Source organism: Nanorana parkeri, unplaced genomic scaffold (genome assembly GCF_000935625.1).
Source record: "Nanorana parkeri isolate BGI_ZX_2015 unplaced genomic scaffold, ASM93562v1 scaffold13, whole genome shotgun sequence".
Classification (NCBI taxonomy): Eukaryota; Metazoa; Chordata; class Amphibia; order Anura; family Dicroglossidae; genus Nanorana; species Nanorana parkeri.
The window spans coordinates 494,040-517,168 of record NW_017306281.1 but is presented as its reverse complement, the minus strand read 5'-3'; the positions used below and the strand labels follow the sequence as shown (position 1 = coordinate 517,168).

Genomic DNA, 23,129 nt, shown 5'->3' with positions numbered 1-23,129 from the left:
TTTATTTTGCTAAAGAGGAACCTGTAGAGCTGGACGTCTCGTAAATCTCATTGAAGTAACTGAAAATCATTTTCTTTTTCTTGTACAGAACAGAGCAGTGGGAAGACCAAAAGGGAAACTTGCCACATCTCCCGCAGTTAAATTATCTACTAACAGGACCAGCGCTGGTGCCCGCCGGAGACGGACGCGGTGTCGCAAGTGCGAAGCATGTTTACGTACAGAGTGTGGAGAATGTCACTTTTGCAAAGACATGAAGAAGTTTGGTGGACCAGGGAGGATGAAACAGTCATGTATAATGAGGCAGTGCATAGCTGTAGGTATCTCCTGTGCTGTTTATGGATGCTAAATATGTGTGTGTGTGTGTGTGTGTGTGTGTGCAGATTATATTTGACCCCCCGTTCCTTTTCTCTTACTTTCTCATATGCAGTGACTTTGATTTCTTTTAAAAGGAAGCCTGTACTGATGAATTATGGAGTGCACTATTGCATTACTTCCTTAAAAAATGCCAGCTCCTTGGCCGTTAGTCACATGAGAAAATATCCCCCAAATATCATTCTGTTCCACAGAACTAGTCCATTTGTTACCAGATCATAGATCCAGCAATTATTCCCAGGACATTTCGAGCCTAACTTTCCCTGCTTCAGGTAATCTGCAAAGTGCAACGTTGATATATGGTGTATTTCAGTGCCCATGATCTGGCAATAAATGGGTTAGTCCTGTATAATAGAGTGGCATGCATGGACTATTTTTTCATGTGACCGCTTAGAATATCCAGTGAGGGCCTTCAATAACCTGTTCAAAGTAACAGTGCATGAAAGGAATTGTATGTTTTCAGTACTTCTGAGTAGTTGACCTGTATTAAGTATGCATATTAGGCACTCGGACTACTCCGACTTGCAATCTTATTTCTGTTTAATGCCTCAAACTATTGCAGTCAGGCAAATAGTATCTTCAGAAGAAGGTCAGCAAGGGAAGCCTTCATATTGCCCATATTCCCCATTTTTGTTTCCTTAAAGGTAAACGTCGGTTTAGGTAAATAGTATCTTCAGAAGGAGGTCAGCAAGGGAAGCTTTCATATTCCCCCTATAACATGTTTCCTTAAAGCTGAACTCTGGTCAGCTTTTTAAAAGATTTGGGTGCCCCCTCTCGTATGATGAGATTTGTTTAGTCTAAGGGGATAAACTGGAAAGGAATATTTAAAGGAGAACTATGAGATGAGTGATTTCCACTCACCTCATAGTTCTAGCCGACCTGTGACAATGAGACTGTCACAGGTCGGCTCAGTAGATCGGGAGGTGAGCGAACACATACCGGGTTCGCTCACCTCTCGATCCTGTGACGGGGAGGGGCTGGATTCCCCTCTCCCCGCTCCGATCTGCCAGCGCTGACTGGCGGAACGGACGGGGGAGGGGACGGGTACAGCTGGCTCTGCCTCTAGATAGGCAGAGCCAGCTGTCACTCACGCAGCTGGGCGGATCCCGACGTCTAAGTCGGGATCCGCTCCGGCGTCTCAGTATACCGCGAGCTGTAGCTCGCGGTATACTGAGCTTAGGGTAACGGGAGGACGCTAGTTTGTGTCCTCCCGTTACCCTAAGGAGAACTATGGGGAAAAACACTGACCCCATAGTTCTCCTTTTAATTTATTTCTTGCTCCTGCACTCTTCCTCCCCGCCAGTATTAACAACCAGTCTCACAAAGCCGCTTTTCTTATCTAGTCGTGTGGACCAGCAGTCCTGCATTGTATGTAAGGGCTTCAAGGGCGCACCTACATTTCATGGCAGGAGGAATAACGTAAGTATACTTCTATGTCATATCCCCCTAGACTAAATGAGCATTAGTAGGGAAAATGACACCCAAATGTACATTTTAGTTAACAGGTGTTCAGTATTAAAGTGTTTTTCCACTTTTGCAGTCAAATTTAGGAAACCTCATATACCATTGAAAAAAATCGAAGAAACCCCCCACTCTGTTTGTTTTTTGTTTTCCCATTTACACAGCATACCTAAAAATAACTATAAATATTTCTTACCTTTCTAGTTGTTTCTTTGATGAAGGTGTATACATAGGGCTCTATGGGCAATTTCCATTACTTAGAATAGATGACAGTGTAAAGGAGATAAGGGACAGACTTGTGGGTCAGTTTTTTTTTAAAGTGCATTTACATAAGATGTACCACCTGAGCTTTGATATCTTAAAGGGCTCATTCACACTGGCTATTAGGGCCGTACAGTGCCAGTCAGTATATATCTGAGAAGCCCCATCGAATCAATGACAAGCTGACACTGTCACAGTGTCATGTGGACACTGTCCACATGTAATGGCTCCTGGGGCAATTACCTGCAGTTAGGGACAGGTGTGCACCCCCAGACACAGACAGTTCGTGCCCAGGGGCATACATCTGTTCCATGAGTGATTATATGCAATCATCTGCAGATAGTGTCAGCCTGTAAATGATTTGTACAGTTTTCCTGTCTCATCAGTAGCACCTGACCGTACCCACTCAAGAAATACGCTGATCTGGGTGGTGTATGGCTCTAATCAGTCAGTTTTTAGGACAGAAAGTGTTTAAATCTAGTTTATACCTGATAATGGTGATCTACCAGCACAGTACAGACAGGGTTAATTATGTATGTACTCCCCAGCCCCCTACTTAACATTACATACCAGGGGGGAACTAAATAAGATTTTTCAGCAAGTAAAAAGGTAATCAGCAATTTTCAAATAGAGTATGCTATGTGAATTGGGACATTTAATAAATATAAAATAGGTGTTATCCAAATTTGGCTTCAAAAGTGAAAATAGACTTTAAAATGTAATTGGCCCAGGCCAAATGGCATAATACGGATGTTTCTTCTCTTATTACCAGCACATGGTAAAAGTAACTTTCAGTCTGACTACCTTAACAATCCATCAAACATCAGCCTTCACAAATTTCCTCTATTTTCTTGTTGACAATTGTATGTTAGCAACTGTTAGCTTCACCATCTCAATCCCCCATAATTCACTGCGAATGAAGGAATTTTATTGCATAGTGTTGGCAACAAATACTGTTTTTCCTACTGACCAATTGATAAATATGGCCCATTGCCCAGTTTTGTTTCTAGAACCTCCTTGTTGCTACTGAGGTTTCCTGCAGAAGACAAACAGGGCAGGCTACAACTACAGGAACTTTTTTTGTGTTCCTTTCCAAGATCAAGAGACGTATATAAAGGAGGGATGTTGTATTAAGTGTGCTGTCTGTTGATGGGCCACAGAAAATGGTATTTGTCAATGTACTGTCAACATATGTAACATTTAAAGCCGAACTAAAGTCCATTATACTTGCATCTCCTCTTATGACGTGATGTCCGTGAAGACCTTTGCCAGTCCTGGTGACCTTCGCTTGGTCTTCTTCTGGGTTTGCCATCTTTGGCCACCTTAATTGGCTTGGGTTGATGAGACTCCCGTGCATGTGCATTTTCAGGCATACTGAGAATGTACACTGAGCTACGCATGCATGATGGTACATTTTAAAGATGTTGCTGAACAGAAAGGTAGGAAGGTTTTATTGCAGACGCATCATAGTATGTCTCTTCTGCAATATAAATGCTTCCTACTAGCGTTAAAAGAATATTCAGTCTTAAATAATTAAAGCTATCCAGGCTTAATTAAGAAATATTTATATTTGACCCCATTTTAAGCCTTCTCTGTTATTTAATACAGTTATGTACATTACATTGCATCTGTGCCCAGACTATGATAATTAACGTATTAACATAATTGAAACAAGCAGTAAAAGCGCTTTAAAACTAGCCTTCACTGAGCTCTCTAGCTGGTTGTACTGTGGACTGATTCAGCATCACAGATCACAACAAAGTCTCTGAAGTTGGATTTCAGTCAGTGTTTAGCAACTAACAGCACCTGCTGTTTATTTACATGAGAAGGCTGTCAGGTCCCTGCCACCACACAAAGGGCAGAGGAGCAGAGATTTCACTGCCCCAATTGTGAACTTTGAGGGGCCGTTCACATATGCATGTTGCAGTAATGCTTTCAGCTTTTTATCCGTGTAGCATTGGGTACACAGACCCTTTACAGTTCAAATTATAGTCATGTAATTTTTTTAGATGTAATTTTGATTTTTGCTTTTATTTGCTTTTTTAGCCAGTTTTGCCTCATACAGCTGTTTGTTTAGTATGCGGAGAAGCAGGAAAGGAAGACTGTGTGGAAGGCCAAGAAGCAAAGTTTAATGTCATGTTGATGGAATGCTCCATCTGCAATGAAATAATCCATCCAGGATGCCTTAAGGTAGGTAACGTAAGTAGGTTGTCCTTAGGTTTTATACACATGTCCAGAGCTTAATTATCCTACGTTTCAGTTGGTTTGTAGTGCTTTACATTCCATGGATATACTGACTATATCTGGATTCCATCTACATTTTACATTAGTTTTTGATTTGTCTGTAAATTAACAAAATGACTTTGTGCTTTATAAGTTTGTCGTAAATACAGCCTGAGTAATTAACTGATTACCACTGATTTGCTTCCAAAAATAATCCTTCTGTTACATACAAACTACAGTACAATAGTTGCAGTTCAAAACAGATATTTCTGTAACATTTAGGATTATTAAAGAGGATTCATCCTTTCCAGATAAAATTACATTTTACCTCCCCAATAACTGTATGCAAATAAGAAAATAAAACTCCAAAAACATACTATGGAGTGCAGTGTTGTCTTCCGTGCAGCTGAAGTTCTCTGCTCCCATGCCACGATCTTGAGACAATATCCTGCTCATGCGCAGAAATGTTGCATGTCTTTGCTAGACTTTGTGGTACTGGCAGAGAGCCACCATGTGCCTGCGCATGTGCGAGATCTGTGGGACCTGGCAGACCCGTGGCCTGTTTGTGCATGTGTAAAATGTTGCACTGAAATACTGTCTCCTGGTATGTGTGATATCCGCATCCCAGGAGGCAGTGGATGGCCTGATGATGTATTTTTTGCCTAGACAATTCAGACACTGGATCCCTCCGACCTGTTTATCCTAACATTCTGCAATTGTGTAAGAGAGAGAGGGGAGGAGACCAATGAGAGGACGTTCTTCTTATGGTTAAAGGCATCAAATTCCTCTGAACAGCATCAGGCAGCTTCGGCCGCTGTCAACCTGTCAAACGTTGCTTTGCACAGGCTGAGCGGCAGCAACTGTCCCGAACCACCTGTGATTTCTGCCGCAAGAATCCGCAGGCAGACATTAAAGCCTTGTGTGCCTGAGGCCTAAGAATACTGTATGCAGCAGGTCATTAAAAATCTGTAGAAGGCTAGGGCAGTAGAAAGTTTATGCCGTTTCTGTCTTTTAAAGATGTAATAAGCTAGTTAGTGATGCAGCCCAGAAACATTTCCCTGGTCCTAATATCTATTATAGGAATGTTTTTACTGATGCTAGTAGTGAATTTATTGGCAGTCATCTCGTACTTGTATTTGTCTCATTATCAGTAGTGGATGGGCTACAGGCAGATCAGGACTTAAAAGTAAATCTCTCAGCACACATCATCCTGTCACTTAACAATAAAACTGTTGGAGGAAACTGCACCCTCATAACTAATGTCACTGCTATTGTACCAAGACCATCATTTATAATATTCTCTAATGTGGTAATACAAAATTCCTGGTTGATCAACCTTTCTTTCTGGCAGCACAATTGCTGTTTATTTGGCTAAGTTCCATCATTTAATAGTCTTTGCAGATTTTGTTAAATAGCTTTCTGTAGCTATAATTAGCTTTTTATGCATGTGCCAACATCTGCTCTGCTGCTTCAAGTTATCTGATACAAAGAGCTAAATAATGCAGTAATCATGACTTCTGCCATATGAAAGGACATTCGTGATGCAGAAGATGATAGTGCTGAGCTTGAGGTTTGTTTTCAGCTGTTTTGTCAAGATAATGGGGTTTTTTTTTTTCTTTGCTTAATGTAAGACTACAGTGACAAAAACTGCAAGGGGCAGGATAGGTGTTTTCTCTCCATCCTGCTTCTATAGATACAATTTGAAATGTAGTCATGTATACTTGCTACTGTCATACATTTCTGTGCTCATGTTAAAGGAGAGCTATGGGGTCAGTGTTTTTCCCCATAGTTCTCCTTAGGGTAACGGAAGGACACAAACTAGCGTCCTCCCGTTACCCTAAGCTCGGTATACTGAGACGCCGCAGCCGGAGCGGATCCCGACTTCGGGATCCGCCCAGCTGCGTGAGTGACAGCTGGCTCTGCCTATCTAGAGGCAGAGCCAGCTCTACCCTCCCCCGTCCGTTCCGCCAGTCAGCGCTGGCAGATCGGAGCGGGGAGAGGGGAATCCAGCCCCTCCCCCTGTCACGGCAGAGAGCCGTGACAGGATCGAGAGGTGAGCGAACCCGGTGTGTGTTCGCTCACCTCCCGATCTACTGAGCCGACCTGTGACAGTCTCATTGTCACAGGTCGGCTAAAACTATGAGGTGAGTGGAAATCACTCATCTCATAGTTCTCCTTTAAGGACCTGGGTCGTGGGCTTTTGTGTGCGTGAGAACTGCTTTTTTTCCTATGCAAGTCAATGGGAATGCAAATGCAGGTTGAAGTAGGTTGATGCAAGTTAGGAGGTCAAATGTAGGTCAGAAGCACGTTAAAAGCAGCGGCAATTAATTCTGGATGATTTCTGAAGATCTCGAACTGATCTCAAATGCATCTTAAAGCAAGCTACATTGACAAAAGCCCAAAGCCTGTCAGCACAGTACCTTTTAGATAACATAGTTGAATTGGGCAACAATTTTATACAGGTTAGTTAGACAGACTTGCACTTGCCGGCTGCTGTCAGGGGAACACAGATTAGACAGGTTGGTAAAACCCTGTTCTAAATGCTGTTTTACCCCAGGTAAAATAGCTGAGGGCAGTCAGACCATACCTGCACGTGACCGCCCTATCAGGTCTATGGCACCTCTAGTGTAGGTGTGTGATAACATACAATTACGTGTAGCCATTAAAGGTGATCAGATTTAGCATAGTTGGATTGTTAATAGGTAGTGTTTGGCATACTAGCCATCCCAATAACTTACTACAACACAGGAGAAAATTTATGGGCCATTCTTTATTGTTTTACATTGTCATTGATCAGATAACCTGCATCCAAGTCTTAGCCTATTTACATGGCAGCTATTATTTTTTTTTCTTCTTTCAAGGTCACTTTGCTTTATTTTTGACAGTATTTTATTTTCTATTGTTCAGTGTCTTTATTGTGTCAAAGCTTAAGCATTTTAAAGAGTATGTCAGGGAAAAGAAAAACCAAACGAAAAAAACCTGCTGTACATTTCTGCAATAGGCTTTTTTTGCTAAACTATAGGGTCTCATCTCCACGGCATGAGTACTAATCGATTTGTAGTCCCAAAATGAGACGAGAGGGCTAATTAGGCCCCTTGAGATGACACAAAGTGTGGACAGGTCACAGGACAGCTCTGAATTTCTGCCACAGTCAGCATGTTTAGTTTTTTTGCACTTTCCAAGTAATTATATTAAAGCATTTTTTAAGTATACTTAACAGACCAAAAGGAAGCAAATAACTGTTCATTGTTGAGATTTATATACACTTCAAATATTACTACTGGTTGTCTTCTGCCTGAGCTCTCTTGTATGCAAATCACAAAACCATCTTAAGAAAACATTTCCATGGCATCTCTCTACAGGTAAAGGAATCTGATGGTGTGGTGAATGATGAACTTCCAAACTGCTGGGAATGTCCAAAATGCAACCATGCTGGGAAAACTGGGAAAGTGAGTATATGGTTACTGCAAATGTGGCCATGTCATGAGAAAGACTGGCTCCCGGGATATTTGGAAAGGGGCTTATGTCTGTAAATCTCTTATGGGGCAGCACAATGCCGTAGTGGTTAGCACTTCTGCCTTGCTGCACTGGGGGTCCCTGGTTCGTATCTCAGGCAGGACACTATCTGCAAAGATATTGCATCATCTCCCTGTGCTTGTGTGGGTTTACTCTGGGTACTCCAGTTTCCTCCCACGCTCCAAAGACATGCTGGAAATTTAATTGGCTTCCGTCTAAATTGTCCCTCGTATGTGTGGGAAATTAGATTGTAAGCTCCTTGAGGGCATGGGGCTAATGTGAATGTGTAGTATAAGTGCCGAGTAAGTTGTCGGCACTATATAAATACCAGTAATAAATAAAATGTGTTGTAGGGCAGAAAACTCTGGTACTGCTGTTATATTCAGGTTCAAGCAGATATCTACTCATGGCAGCAGTAAACCTACATGAGACCTATGTGAATTCTATTAGTAGTCCTCAGTAGTGAAATCTTGTGCACCCCAACATACAGCCCTGCTGGGTATTTTGCTGCTGGTCTCCACCCTGTGGTACTAGCGGGGGCTATTCCAAACATAAGATCCAGCCATCTGACACTGAAACCTTCAAAATAACTTTATTTTTGCATAGAGCAAATGATTTTGGGCATTTATATTTCTATTCTGCTCATTTAGCATCAAAGTGCTAATTGGAGTAACAGCTGAGCTCCAGACAAATGTTTGAAATCACCAATAAATGTAATGCAAAATAGTGAAAATAATGAAATATAATTACAAATGAAAATGTTGAAGGTTTCTGATATTGTCAAGATATCAGCCTCCTGCTGTGAAGCATACGACCATCGCAAGACAAAAGTCTTGCGATGGTCGTAAGGTGTATGGGCAGCTTTAGAATTGAAGAGGGAGGGTCAGTGCTAGGAGCCAATCAGGCTCTTCTGCATACACATGTTCTGTTGAGGAATGTGCAAACGGAAGGAGAAAGGAGGGAGATTACCTCGATGGCCTGCTGCTGCTCCTTCATTGCCCAATTAAAGACTGGGAGGCAAAAAGGGGAGCAGGCTGTTTTGCTTTACTGAAGCACAGAAAGTGAGTTTGCCAACCTGACTGTATAGTTGTTTTCTCTGTGTTAATGGTAGTGTTGATGTTCAGAGTCAGATTTGACTAGTTTGGAGAGGGGTAGGGTTATCAGTCCTTAGAAGTTATGGCTGCTTTATTTTATTTATTTATTTTTCTTTATTTTCACATGTTGATCCTGTCAGTACACACTTCCTGTCCTAGGGTGACAACACTCACTCACTGCACTTTATCTATGGAGGAGCAGAGTTGTCGCACTAGGGTGCTCTCTGTAAATACAGAGGAGTACGGGCACCTCTCCATCTACTCAATGCTTTCCCATGGGGGAGTGGTTTTGTAGCTTGGAGGTAGCTTGGACGACAGCTTCTGTTCCTTAACTGTCCATCTGCAAGTGTAATGGCATTGTATTCTGCAGGGAGGTCTAGGATGTGACTATGCTGTCATAGCTGGCAGGATTTTCTGGGTCACAAGACTGGCTGAACAAAATTAAAACATTTTGGGGCAGGAAATATTGAGATGTTTGCCTGTGGTTCAGTGTTAAACAATCATTTCCTCAGTGTCATCAGTTTATTTAATTCATATAAGAAATGTGAGATGTGTTATTTCACTGTTATGAGTGTTTTTTTGGGGGGTGGTTATTTAAAAAAAAAAAAAAAGCATGTGACCTTTTACATTTAAGCATAAGATATAAAGGGTTTCTTGTTTTTACCCTTTCTGGTCTACAAGCAAAAAAGAGGTCCAGGATTTAAGTATGCTTCCAATCTGCCTGGGTCGTTACTTAAGGAGCAGAAGATGAATCGGGATAATAAAGAGCTAACAGAACTTGTAAAGAAGAAAGAAAGAGAGGAAACTCCCAGGCAGAACGTGGAGGAACAGCCCAAAAAGAAGGTCCTAGAGGGAATTGCAAAGCGAAAACCAGAGGATGGTCCCTTTAAGAGAAAACGACCTCTAGAAAAAAATTCAGACCCAGCAGTTAGGAAGAGGGTGAGTTGGAAATTACAAGCTGACTAATGAGGGTTGGTTGTTATTGGTTTTAAATGGTCGCTGACATTAAAAAGCTGTGTCATTCTGTGATGTCTGCTGTCATGCATTTCGCTGTACCCCTTCAGGTGTTTTCAGTCTCCTGTATAAGAGTGGCAGACTCAGGCTTTCATACGCCAGGCTCTTACAGACATATGATACTATATGCTGCTGCACTCCATTTATGTAAATGTAACAGTACAGATGTTATGCTCCAGTCCCTGACGTTAATGGTAGTGTTGATGTTTAGTGTCAGATGTGACTAGTTTGGAGAGGGGTAGGGTTGCCAGTCCTTAGAAGTAGTGGCTGCTTTTTAAAAAAAATGTTAGGTGCTTTTGTAGTAGAGCTGGACTCTTAAATAAGATCAAACATTGTCATTTTATTTGGCTTCGCCCATACAGCTGCGTCATCAATACACACATGCGTTGGCAGAATGGAAAAACAAAAAGTGCCATCAGCCACCACGGCAAGAAGGACTTGTAGTTCTCAGTGACATCACCGCACTTCTAGTCCATTCAGTCTTCCTCCCTTCCGTGTTAGTGAATCTCCGTACCTCGGTACAGACATGGGTGGGAGCAAGAGTCTGCAGGAGGTTGCAATGGTTTTACTGGCACCAATGCAACATAAATAAATACATTTGCATTTTTTTTATTTTTCTGAAGAAGTGCACATTTATTATTTTTACTCAAAAAAAGGGCTTTGCCTTTACGTGAAGCCACACTCCCTTCCTACCAAACCCTGTCTACTTTACTGAGTCATGGTTAGTGCAAAAAGATACACTTCCGCTACATAAATGGGGAGAAAAGTAGTGAGAACTTGTACTTGTCTAAAGTAGTAGTAGTAGTAGTGAGTACTTGTCTAAAGTAGTGAGAAATGTTGGTTTATACATGACCCAAGTAGTGTAAAGTGTATTGCTATGAACCACATTGTTCATGGATTTGTTCTTTGGTTTGCCCCTTTAAGAGTGAAAGGATTTTCATGTATTTGTAGCCGGAGTCACTCTGGGCTGGAGGCTGTTTTTTTTTTAATCTTATAACTAAGCCCCAAAGCACTTGACCTCATTGTTACAATGGCCCCTCTGCACCTTGAAAATAAGATACAGAGTAAAAAACTTTTATGGCAAAGCAGTGTTATAGTGGAATGTCATGTAAAAAGTACTTTTTAAATGTAATTGGTCCAGAGAGGTAATGTTTAATGCTTTGCCAGCCATGTCCAGTTGGTGGCTCGGGATGCTAAACATGTTAGTTTTATTCCTGCACAATACTACTATCAGCTGTGAGCTTCCACTACTCAGACTGACAGTTCTGGCTAGTGTACATTGAAGGAGAGAATCGCTTGCTCTCCCCTTCCCTCTCTCCTCATTAATTTACAAAAAGACTTGTATTCTTTTCAGTAAATACAAAACATTCTGTGATTGAATGAGAGGAGATCCTGTGGTTTACCCACCACTTCTCTCCACTTGTCCATTCACAGAAAGCCTTGTATTCAGTGAAAAGAATAAAATCCCCTGAGACCATCAGTCAGAGGCAGCAATACCTTAGATCTCTATACTGCAGATATACAATACAGCTACGAGGCTGTGGGCACAGGAGTGTATAGGCAACCTCACATACCAGGAAGGGAACTATTTTTTGTTTTTGTTTTTTATTCAGAAAAAAGGTTCATTTGTTTAGGGCAATGGTTGGACCGTGGGTGGACAAATTAAATTGGAAATTTGGAGCCAGGCAGTCCAGGAGCCAGCAGCACATCTGTGCGAGTCTGGATGCCATAGGGAGGTAAAGGCTGCTGCATGCAATTACACACAGCACCTGTCCCTCCCGGGATCAGGTGTCTGCACAGGCATGCACACCTATGTGAATGACCCCTTAAAGAGCATTGTCTACCTGGCTTCTGGGATTTGGCCAGCCCTGGCTTAGGCACAAATAACATTTCTAGATATCCTCCTTAACAGCAAATCTTTTTTTGATTGACTTTAGCCAGTCTGCATGGCCAATCGAGGCATGTACTGTACCTAGAACTGTGAAGTCATGGGGGCAGTGCGAAGCTCCAAGTCTCCAGAAGTTGAGGCCTCATTTATCAATACGTGTACTTTGAGGCGTCACACGTTGTCTTCACTTTGTGAAATTAGCATTACTTTGGTTTTCTTGACAGGTTCAATTTGAAGGGAGTCTTTCAATTTTTGAAGACTTGTTCTTCTCACCTGCTTCAAGCTGTTTTGGCATTTTTAGGCTTCATATAGATGGATAGCAGGCTCCACCACCCTCTAAAAAATTATCCACGGGGATCGCTTTTTTACAGGGTGATAAAGCAGCAGCTGCCCGGCATTTAGAAAGTGATACTGCTGCCTTCTGAATCCCAGAGGGTTTTTTTTTTTCGATCCCAGGGGGATTTTCCATTGAACTACCACCGCAAGTGGTAGTGGTGCAGTTCAATTCACATCTATTGTTGTGTTTGGCAGGTTGCACCGTATGCAGCACTGGTTTTACCACCCCTCAGTCGCCCATATTAACATAAGCCTTATAGACTTGCAGGGCCCCTTTCACATGGTCAGATCAGGTGGGGAACTGTGCACGGATCCCTTCCTGATTAGAACGGATTTCACCATTCTAACATCCGTGTCCGTGCAATTTTTTTCTCCATCTTTGAGGGAAAAAATTACATTACCGGACCTATGTTAGTGTATGGGCAGCTGAATCTAAATGGAGGGGCGTCCATTACATCAGGTTACCTCTGATGCGGCACAAATCCGGTCCAGTGAAACTAATCTCTGATCTGTTTGTTTTTGTGGACCTTGCCGGAACTGGATGTAAATGGACATCCGTCTGTTTAAATCCAGCTACCCGTACACTAACATCGGGCTTCCGATCAAATCCACCTGAAAAACCGACAGGCAGACCTGATTGGAAAGCCCATGTGAAAGGGGCCTTACGGGAGATGAGCAGTTCTGACACAGGCCATAATTTAATATTATATTGAATTTTAAACAACGGCAAGACGAGGGACTCTCTGCTGCTTACTGATCAGAAGGTGTGGGAAGGTAATGTCCCCTCTGGGATACCATATGGAGAATCCTAATTCGTGGTCTGCTATTAATAAACCTATAGCATATCATGTACAGAAGTTAAAAAGATTGATGTAAACATGTAGTTGTTTTTTAATTTTTAACTAACATTGTTTTTTCCTGCTGCAGTTAAAACTAGTGAAAGAAGACAAGCTCTTCAAGAAAAAGGTACATTATATTCTAGTTTTTTAACTAGTTCTATGAAAATTACTGGCTTATATATAGTAGAAAAGCTTGATGCTCAATCATGATTCATTCATTACTGACTGTCAATAGTTATGTCTATGAATGGAAGCAATGCCAAACTGGCCAAAACAATATTTTTTTTATACAGTGGAGAAGGGTTAGAACATCTGGTAGGGCAGACAGCAACAACAGACCCGACAGAGGTCCTAACCTATCCCCATTCTATCCAAAACTTAGTATGCAGCTTTAAGATTTATGATTCTATTGTTTAACCGAATTGAAAAGGATTATTTGCCGCTTAATGTTCAATTTCTTGTTTCTGACTATAACACAAGGCTCGGCATTAGCGTTATGAATACTATAGGCTCAATTTACAAAAGCTTGAATGCAAGGATAATCATTTTTTATTTTCAAATGTCATTGGTTTCACTGGCTGAAAAAAAATCAGTTTCTTAAAAATAAGGTAATAAGAGAACAATTGTTCTGGTGTGTGAACTTTGTGAATTGAGCCTTGTGTGTTTTTTAAAAAATTTTTGTTCCCTTGTTTACAGGCACTTTACTTATGCCAGGTGCCTGGTGGCAAATGGTCAGCCCTCCTGCATTAGGGAGCTGTAGACCGTTTGCAGTTGTCTGTGAACTGCATGTCTACAGTTTTACCAGAAAAAAAATATGCACATTTATTAGGTTAGTCATTTCTACATGAGACTCCATCTTTGTCGGGTGCCTGTATGCTCACTAAAACCCAAGATGACATTCAGTCATTCCCTCAATTGTCCACAGCCCAAGTGCAGCTGTTGGTTAAAAGAAATCACATATTAAACTGATGGTCTCAGATCTTGCCACCGGTAACGCATGAGGCCCTGGTGGACTGCCTTTGGAAGGCTGTAAAGGGTAGTTAGATATTATTTATCCTGTCTTAAAATGGGTTTGTGGGAAAGCTTTTAGACATGGGACATTGACGAAAAGTATGTATGATGTGACACTGTGAAATACACACCCTATAGACCCATTTCTCTATTAAATCTTGATTACAAAATATTATCTACTAGACTGAATACTGTCATATTCTGTATTACTCATGATGATCAAACAGGGTTTATCCTTGGAAAGTCGACCATAGTTAATATCCACAGGTCCCAATGGCTCAACTATCAGGATACAACCCAGAGACATGTGCCTTGGCATCTTTAGACACTTCCAAGGCTTTTGATGCTATTGAATGGCCCTTTTTTATGCTATTTTTAAGCCATCAATTTTGATATATATTTCATAAGCTATTTATCATAGTTTATTTATCATTATAAGAGTTGAGAAAAAAATGTTGTTTGTGATTTTTTGGATTAATAGACTCCATAAAATAAACCCCTTCCCAACCTCTGTAAGCATATATGTGGCTGCATAGTGGTGGGCTTTTACATATTTTTTAAATGAAATATATTTGTACTCAGTTGTTTTTCCATATGATTACTGTAAATTCTTAATTTTCAGACTGCAGGACCAAAATCACTGTAGCATGAGCATACATCATTGCTTACCCCAAAAATAAAATACTTCCCACTGCCCAGAACTTGAAATGTCATCCACAGAACTGCATGTGAACATTCCAGGAGAAAATTGGGAGCCTGTGATGCATGCTAGGAAATCCCAGGCTTTGTAGTACATAGGCCATTTACATGGGTATTTAAATCTAGTCTGGATGACAACAATCTAAAGCACAAATAGCTTTGTCTGACCATTACACTGGTGTAAGCAGGCCCTATAATCTCCTATCTCTTAGGCCCCATTCACACTGAGCGACATGAAAATGTTGCGACTTTGAGCGACGTGTCGCGACTTTTTCCTATTGGGCTGTATGCAATCAGGAGCAATATCGCTTAAAATGGCTCTAAAAAAGGGTCATGTAGGAGCGACGAGCTACAAGCGATATAGAGTGATATTGAGCGACGAGATGTGAACAACTCCATTGAAATGTATTGGAGAAGCTACATAGAGTGATATCGCGCGGAAATATGAGCGATATCGCTGCAAAAATCGCGCGATAAATCGCTCAGTGTGAACGGGGCCTAACAGCCAAGGAAGGTGCCATCTTCGCCTCTATTTGGATTGCAGTTGCCATGGTGCTGCACATGTGATCAGCTGTGGCACCATATGAAGGCTTGAAAGTTTGGTTGAGAGCTGAAATAAGCACACTGAACCTTGACAGATGGCATTTCTTAAAAGTAACTGTTTTGGGAGACATTAAATTGGTGGGTCTAGTTCCACTTTTTTACGCATTTTATCAAGTCAGGCACTTGACGTGGCGACTGTCTGACGCTCAGATTGCCTCTCACCCCCCAATGTACACTAAGCGTGCGGTGGCGTATGATCGCGTACTCCCATAGGGAAGAACGGGCTGCTGTATACATACACACGCAGCACCTGTGCTTCCCAGGAATGGCCCGATACAGCCGTGAATGGTGCACGGATCTGTACGGGCCGACACTTAGCTGTGTGAAGGAGGCCTAAAGTGTAGGAGTCAGTCAGAGTAAGAAAAGGTAAAAGTCCAAGCATCTATAAATCCTTCATAAGTCCGTGCAATTATAATTTTTTAGGACAGAATATTTAGATTCTTGCATTGGCCTGCTTGTGAATAGTTTGCTTTTAAGCTGCACTCCAGGATAAGCAAATGTTGTGTTAATGCAAGAAGCATGTGTATTCTTGCTTGACTCTTGGTGTCCTTTGTACTTCTTCCAGATTTGTGCAGTAATCCAGCACAATATGTTACCTTCCTGTAATAAAGACCAGTCACTGTTGCTCTCTGTCCTTGTTCAGCGTGACTGGTCTTGTATCCGCCCTCCTCCTCTGCAGGCCACCTGCAGGCTCTGCTCTCTGCACAAGCTATGTGCAGCACAGTGATGATGTCATCACTACTTTATCTAGGTTTGCAAAGGCATTTGGTGCACACAAAGTGGATTTATATGCTTTGTTGATATTAAGGAATCTATTTACTTAAAATTGTTTGTGCCTGGAGATCAGCTTTAAGCTTCGCTCCATGTCATTACACTTCAAACATTCAGATATGTCTGCTGTAGAGAGGAGGAAGACAGTTGTAGCCAGTCACAACTACCGCAGCCATAACCTATTCTTGCTGTGTTGCCATAGTAACAGTCAAACAGCATGAAGGCACACAGTAACAGAGTACGCACTAAACATGATGTTTTCACATCACCTAAACGTTCATCATTAGAAGGACCATGTCCGACAGTGACAGTGCAGCTTTATAAATCACAGAAACTGTAAAAGGTTTAGTTATGTTGTGTCTGTTCAGAGCTCCGATTTATAATGCTGAAAATGTCTTCAGTCCAAGTAGAATAACTAGTTCTCCATGATTCTGTTGGTAGATTGCTGTGTACACTGATTCTCTAATACCCGCGCTACTGATTGCTTCCATATTCATTTGTTTACATTTCAGTGCTGTTTGCTTTTCATAGCCTGGGACTTGATGTCTTGTCTATGGCTTCCCCTGCTCTGGGTTTATTAGTGCATTTGCAGTGCACATCTTACATGAAATGCCCATTTTCCAATACATTTCAATGGCTAGTTTAGATTTCAGTTGCTATAAGGGGCTTGTGATTGAGTGCGCTCCCAGCACAGAACAGCAACTCCTTCTGTAGACACATATACGTGGCAGCACAATATAGTCAAAGCCCACAGGTGGGGTACGGGGTCTGCATTGATTAAAAAAATCATGAACAACATTCCTTTCTCATGTTTTATAATGCTAAATAAAAATTAGCTGGTGCAATATGTCAAAATTGGTCCTTTATAAATACACCCACCCCTTTTTTTTAAGTGAAACTAACACTATTCCGTACAGCCAAGGAAGATGCCATCTTCGCCTCTATTTGGGCTATGGCACCATCTTGGGCTGTTAGAATTTGAGGGTTTGGTTCCACTTTAGTCAGCAGTATTTATGTACATTCTGCCTACTGGTTCATTTGCAGTATATGCTACATTTAGCCCCCGTTTACACCTTCGTGTTGCATGAATGTGTGCCAAACGTACGCATTGATACGCATTCGCACAACGTATAAAAAATGTGCATCACGCCTGCTGTGCCATTACTTGTTATTGGCGGTCAGGAAAATGTGCATTTCTTTCTTTCCTGTGCATTAAACAGTCGTGTTGAAAAAATGCAGTATGCCTGCAGCAGAATCTACTGCGTGAGCTACTTTGCTGCCTTTGTCGAGTGTGGGCAGCCCATTGAAGTCACTGGGCTGATGCGCGACAACAGCAGCAAAAACGCGTGCGAACGTGATGCACATTTACGGAACGCCGCAGGGTGACATGGCCTGAAGGCATGCCTCTAGTGATAACTGTCACTGTTGCCAGTGTGCTTATGTCATGCCAGCTTTCAAGCCCTCATATGGCAGGTGTCGTAGCTTGTGACATGGCAGCACCATGGCAACTGCAGACGTAAGCTAAGATGGCAGCCTCCAAAACAGATAGATGGGTTTAGTACCAATTTAATAACCTTTTCGTAGGTTATTATTACATGTAGTGCTGTAATCTGGTTGCTATAGACAATATCTTTTTTTTCTTCTAGCTAGACCACATTAAACATTACCTGTCACAATAAGATTATTGGATTGTGCAGTCTTACTTATAAAGGGTTCAGCAAACAGTACCTGGTGCTTTATGGATGTTGTAAATGTATAACCACATGTCCTTCATATGCTCTTCTCCAGAAGTACTATCACTGAATATTCATTCTGGTTTGGTGTCTCTTCAGGACATCTGCAATATGGTTGTTTGGTTTTTGCAGCAATGTGTATATAGTAATAAGATTTCTGCACAGAGTGCCTGGAGATATGTACATACAACATCCAGATGGATAATGATTCTCTGCATTACTATATCCGGCTTGAGTTCTCTAATTCTGTACTTCGAAGTTCTTAAATCCCAGATGGTCTTCTGCCTTAATGAAAGCCCCCGTAGAGACATTTGAGGTTGTCTTTAATTGGCATGATATTAAGTATGAATATTAGGACAGTCTGCTGGCATTGGAACATTTTTGGAGGCCAAATTTTGGTGACTAGGCTTTTTATATATTCCCTTTTTAAATAGTACAGCTGGATTTATAGCAGGTAATACTGGTTATTAAAAGCTGAATTTACCATGAAACGTGGTCAGATTCCAAACCCAATCACGATCTTAGGGTTCTTCTACACGCAGGCTTGTTTACTTTTTTTCTTTTTTCAATTCGGCGCAGCTGTACGTGGTTCTGTCTACACAGTCACTTCATCCATTCACAGATCCTTTGACAGGATCTGTGAGGCCCTGTTTACACCATCGCATTCCATGAACGCGGGCCAAACTCCGCACACTGTAACAACACGTCGGGAAAATGCCAAACACACTTGCGGTGACGTTACTAGTTAATGCCACTCCAAACTCAGCTGGGCAAACCTGCCGTTTTATGAACGCGTGGGAAAAAATGTGGAATGCGTGTCACATATACTACGTGCACTACTTTCCTGCATATAGACCCATTCAGGCATCCATTGAAATTAATGAAGACGTACGCCAAACGCGGGTAACAAACACCCCGAACACGTGTCGCTGCGACGTACGTTGGTGCAACATCGTGGTGTGAATGGGGACTGAATGGAGAAAATACAAGTCCTATCATCTACTGTGGCAGAGGGACATGTAGTTCTCAAAGGAATGCAAGAGCAGTGACGTCACCACACTTGCAGTCCGTTGACACTTCTTCCCATCCATGTTCTTACGGAGTGTCCATACCTCAGTACAAACATGGATGGAAAGAAGACAGTAGGAGCATTGCAGCTGCTTTACTGGCTTCTAGGCAAAATAATACTAAAAGCACACAGTGTGCATTTATAATTTTTTTTCAAAAGGTGGAATTTCACATTAATAAAATACAAGTCATAAAAGATTTTGGATTTGGTATTCTGCAGTCTTCTTAAAATAATCTTTTATGAGAAATCTAATATATAGTAAATAACACCCACATGCCTGGTTCAGTTACACCAGGACAGGATTTTTGAATATTCTCTATAACCGAAGAGAAATGTATTGCTTTGAAAGTAACTAACTTTTTCAAAGTGGTGGGGTGTTTAAAAAGAAGTGTAGGCACATCGGTAGTGAAAGAATTAAGTTTTGAAATGTTGGCATGTTCTGGGGGTACTGGGGAACAGGGATGTTCACCTGAGCATTGCATGTGTTTCTGAACCTTGATCAAGACATGTGACCACAAGAAGGAGCATTTTAGCTGCATGTAGACTATTCTTTACTGATGCTGTTAAAGACCTTACGGGAAAACCTACCTCAGTATGTATTAAGGTCCCCACACACCTTACGATAATCGCGGGAAATCCCGCGATCGTACGATTATCGTAAGGTGTGTGGAAGCCGTGCGACCTCTCCTACTGTAAGGTCGCACGCCTTTAAACTTACGAACATGTTTCAAAACCCGCAGAGCATCGTACGATGTTCGGCAGGTGTGTAGCATGTTCGTGAGATAAAAGCCGGACGGGCCAGTGTGCGCAAGCATTGCGGTCATCGGAAGCCCGCCCCTCAGGGGGCGTGGCTTGCGATCATCCCAAGTACGATCTGCCCTTGCAAGATAGGCAGATCGTACGTTTTTTAAGTACCTTACAACCATCACAAGACAAAAGTCTTGCGATGGTTGTAAGGTGTGTGCCCAACCTTAGGCGTGCCCATTCTTTCGTTTGATTTGTTAAAATCCTTTACATATTTTTAAGCTGTTTTTGGCTTTAGTACTTTCTGAGGGGCTGACAGACAGGACCCAACATGCTGTCATTGTGAAATCAGGAATCTTGATCTGTACACCTGCTGTGGGTCGGGTGGCTTAGAAAGTATTGATGGTCAGCATGACAGCTAGGCATTTTGTATTTTCAGACAGAAAGGTCAGCAGCAGCACAGGAATACGTTAATATCATTCAAGCCTTGCTCTCCGCTCCTCCTAAAGGCCTTTCTGGACCCTCATCACCTCCCATACTCACCTCCAGGACTCTTTCAGAGCCTCTGGAACTCTCAAATCTGTCCAGCCATCTCCTACTGTGCCTACTTTTAGGCGACCCTTGAAAACTCATCTCTTGAGGGAATCCTGTCCCTCCTCTACCTAACAACTGTACTTGTACTTTCTCCATCAGCTCACCCTTAACAATCCCTTTTTATCACTTGTCCCTTCACTTAGATTGTAAGCTCCCATTAACCAGGGCCATCTTTATCGTTTTGCATTCAATCGTATTGTAACTGTACTGTCTCCTCTTATGTTGTAAAGCGCTGTGCATACTATAAATCCTGTATAATAATGCATTAAAGGAAGCAGACTTTTTTTTTTTCACTGGGCGGCTATACTTATTAACTTTACTTCTAGGGATTTTCGAGACATATGCCCCCAACCATATGATTTCTTGCTCTCTGTGTAGTAAGATGAAGGCAAAGGGAGGTTCTTTCAAACATCAGTGGGACATTTATCCTGTTATTTTTCCATTAGCCATTGGACTGAAGTCTACAGACCAATGTAAATGCTAGAGATTGATTGAGAACACTTCTTGTTTCCTGAGATCCAAGGATTTTCTTGGTAAGGCTGTTTCAGGATTTAGTACAGCTTTCAGTTGTTGGGTATTATTGCTAATACCGTAAACATTATCTGTGTGAAATGCTTAGAATCATGCCATTCAGTGTTTGTTTTTGGTGTATATGAAAAACTATCCTTACAATGAAATTCTTCTTGTACCTCCTGTGGTTTCAGAAGAGAACCTGGAAGACGCCTGAAGAACGCGCACTCATGGCCAAAACATTGAGGCGCATTAAACAGGAGCCAGATGACGATATGGGAGAATCTGTGCCGAAATCTAAGGAAAGTGATCAGTCCAGGTCCAGTTCACCCACTGCTGGTCCCAGCACACAGGGTCCAGATTCAAAGGAGAAGAAGAAAAACCGAAGGAAGAGAAAAGTTTCTAATAAAGAACTAAGCAAAGAATTAAGCAAGGAGCTAAACCAAGAGATCCAGAAAACAGAAAATAGCCTGGCGAATGAGAACCACCATCCTATTAAATCTGAGCCGGAGAGCGAGGACGAGGAGCCCAAAAAATGTATGAACACCAATGGGGAGCGCATGCATCGGTTTAGCAAAGAACTGAATGGGACTCCAAAGGAGTTTAAGCATCAGTCTCTTCCAAGCCCAAGGACAACGCCAAGGGTCACCAATCGCCCTCCTCCTTCTTTGTCGCCTCCCAAATGTGTGCAGATGGAACGCCACGTGATAAGGCCTCCTCCAATCAGCCCTCCTCCAGATTCCCTACCTTTGGAGAATGGTGCCACCCATGTGATGCAGAGAGAGGTCTGGATGGCCATCTTTAGCTACCTCAGCCACAAAGATCTGTGCATATGTATGAGAGTCTGCAAAACGTGGAATAGATGGTAAGTGGCTGTGTGCTGAACATTCAATGACTGTCGTATATGTCATAATTTAGATACAGTTCTGATATTTTTAGTGCCTCACTAAAGTGAACATACATAAAATACATCTAAAACTGAGGCACATATAAAAGACACAAATGAATGTGACTATGTATTCATTCATTAAATGTATTTTGTTAATTGCAGGTAGTGTATGTACCTATATTTGACTTGGTATCAGCCTCTTGCAATCCCCTAAACAGCAGCACTCAAACTGGTAGAGGAAGGGAGCCAATCGGGTGTGCTGCATGCAAATGTTGATAGGATTCTGCTGATAGAGAGGGACTGATGATGAGGGACCTTATCAATTTGCTACTGCTCTTTTACTGTCCAATCAACAATTCCTTTACACTGACCCTTTTGGCAAATAAATTTCCACCCGCACACACTGTAATGTAACAGGCTGCATACTTACCTTTCCAGGTGGGCAAAAAGGGAAAACTTCTCAGTCTTGAACAGCTCTGGGCAGCCCTGCTATCCAACTCTTCTGGGTGTGTTGAATAGTGTGTCCTCTGCTACGGACAGGTGGTTGGAAAAACCCCAGTGCCAGCCAAGGACATACTATCCAACACACCCAGAAGTGTCCCCAGTGGCGCCAGGAGCTGTCCAAGACAGCAAATTTTCACCCATATTTAGCGGATTGCCTGAAATTCAGCTTTATACATATACATTAAATCCATATTTACGGCTCTTTTATCTCCCGCACATAAACTGAACAGTAATTCATGATGCTACATTGTGCAAGGTGTACTTAAAAGAAGCTGACGGCAGCAGTATGTGCAGTCTTGGGTAAATGCAGGCATATCAGCTTTTAAAAGGCTGATTCTCTCACATTCTGCATGGCTATTGTTAGGCATGACTCTAAAAATATACCTGGCTTTTTGATAATGGAAATGTAAAACTTCTGTATATTGCATGCCTTGGGCAGAGCATACATAACCAAGGAATTGAAGCAGAAATGAAGTAAACGCAGTAAGTATTTCTTATTTGCAGACATTGTGACAGAACAGAGCGGATGATGGATAATATACAGGTCCTTGAATGCACCAGCATTCTTTTATACCACTGTAAAAAGGAACTGTATTTTTGTAAAATGTATCCGTTTAAAAAGAACAGGATATGGAGAATGTTTTGACGATTTCTGCTATCAGCGGAATAAGGGGAATTAGGGAGGGGCACACAACAATGATGAAACAACCAATCTAATAGATAAGAGGCAAGATGGCTGTAGGCAGTGACAGTGGAGTAAAGCAAGCAGAGAATATCACTCCACAGACCTTGCTCATCTACTTTATAAAAACCTGTCTAAGGAACATCAAACCATGTAGTAAGAAAGAGCATGAGGCGTAGTGGTACCTGAACTGAGTGATACTACGTTTGTAAAGCACTGTGTATCTTAAACACAGAGGTGCAGGATTCCTACCGTCCAACGCCCAACACATTGCTGCCGGCAAGCAGGGCTAAATGTAGAGAAGGGGAGCCAGCGC

At 41.9% G+C, this 23,129-nt stretch overlaps 1 protein-coding gene across 3 annotated transcripts in view; it reads left to right on the top strand.

Moving 5' to 3' along the window:
* The window catches only part of KDM2B (lysine demethylase 2B), a 117,633-nt gene that overhangs the window by 81,102 nt on the left and 13,402 nt on the right, over window positions 1-23,129 (top strand). For all 3 annotated transcript variants that reach the window (XM_018557470.1, XM_018557479.1, XM_018557486.1), the window contains 6 exons: window positions 89-313; window positions 4,141-4,284; window positions 7,680-7,766; window positions 9,600-9,866; window positions 13,093-13,131; window positions 20,933-21,603. In XM_018557470.1, coding sequence (XP_018412972.1) covers window positions 89-313; window positions 4,141-4,284; window positions 7,680-7,766; window positions 9,600-9,866; window positions 13,093-13,131; window positions 20,933-21,603 — 1,433 coding nt within the window. The remainder of the gene's footprint in view (window positions 1-88; window positions 314-4,140; window positions 4,285-7,679; window positions 7,767-9,599; window positions 9,867-13,092; window positions 13,132-20,932; window positions 21,604-23,129) is intronic.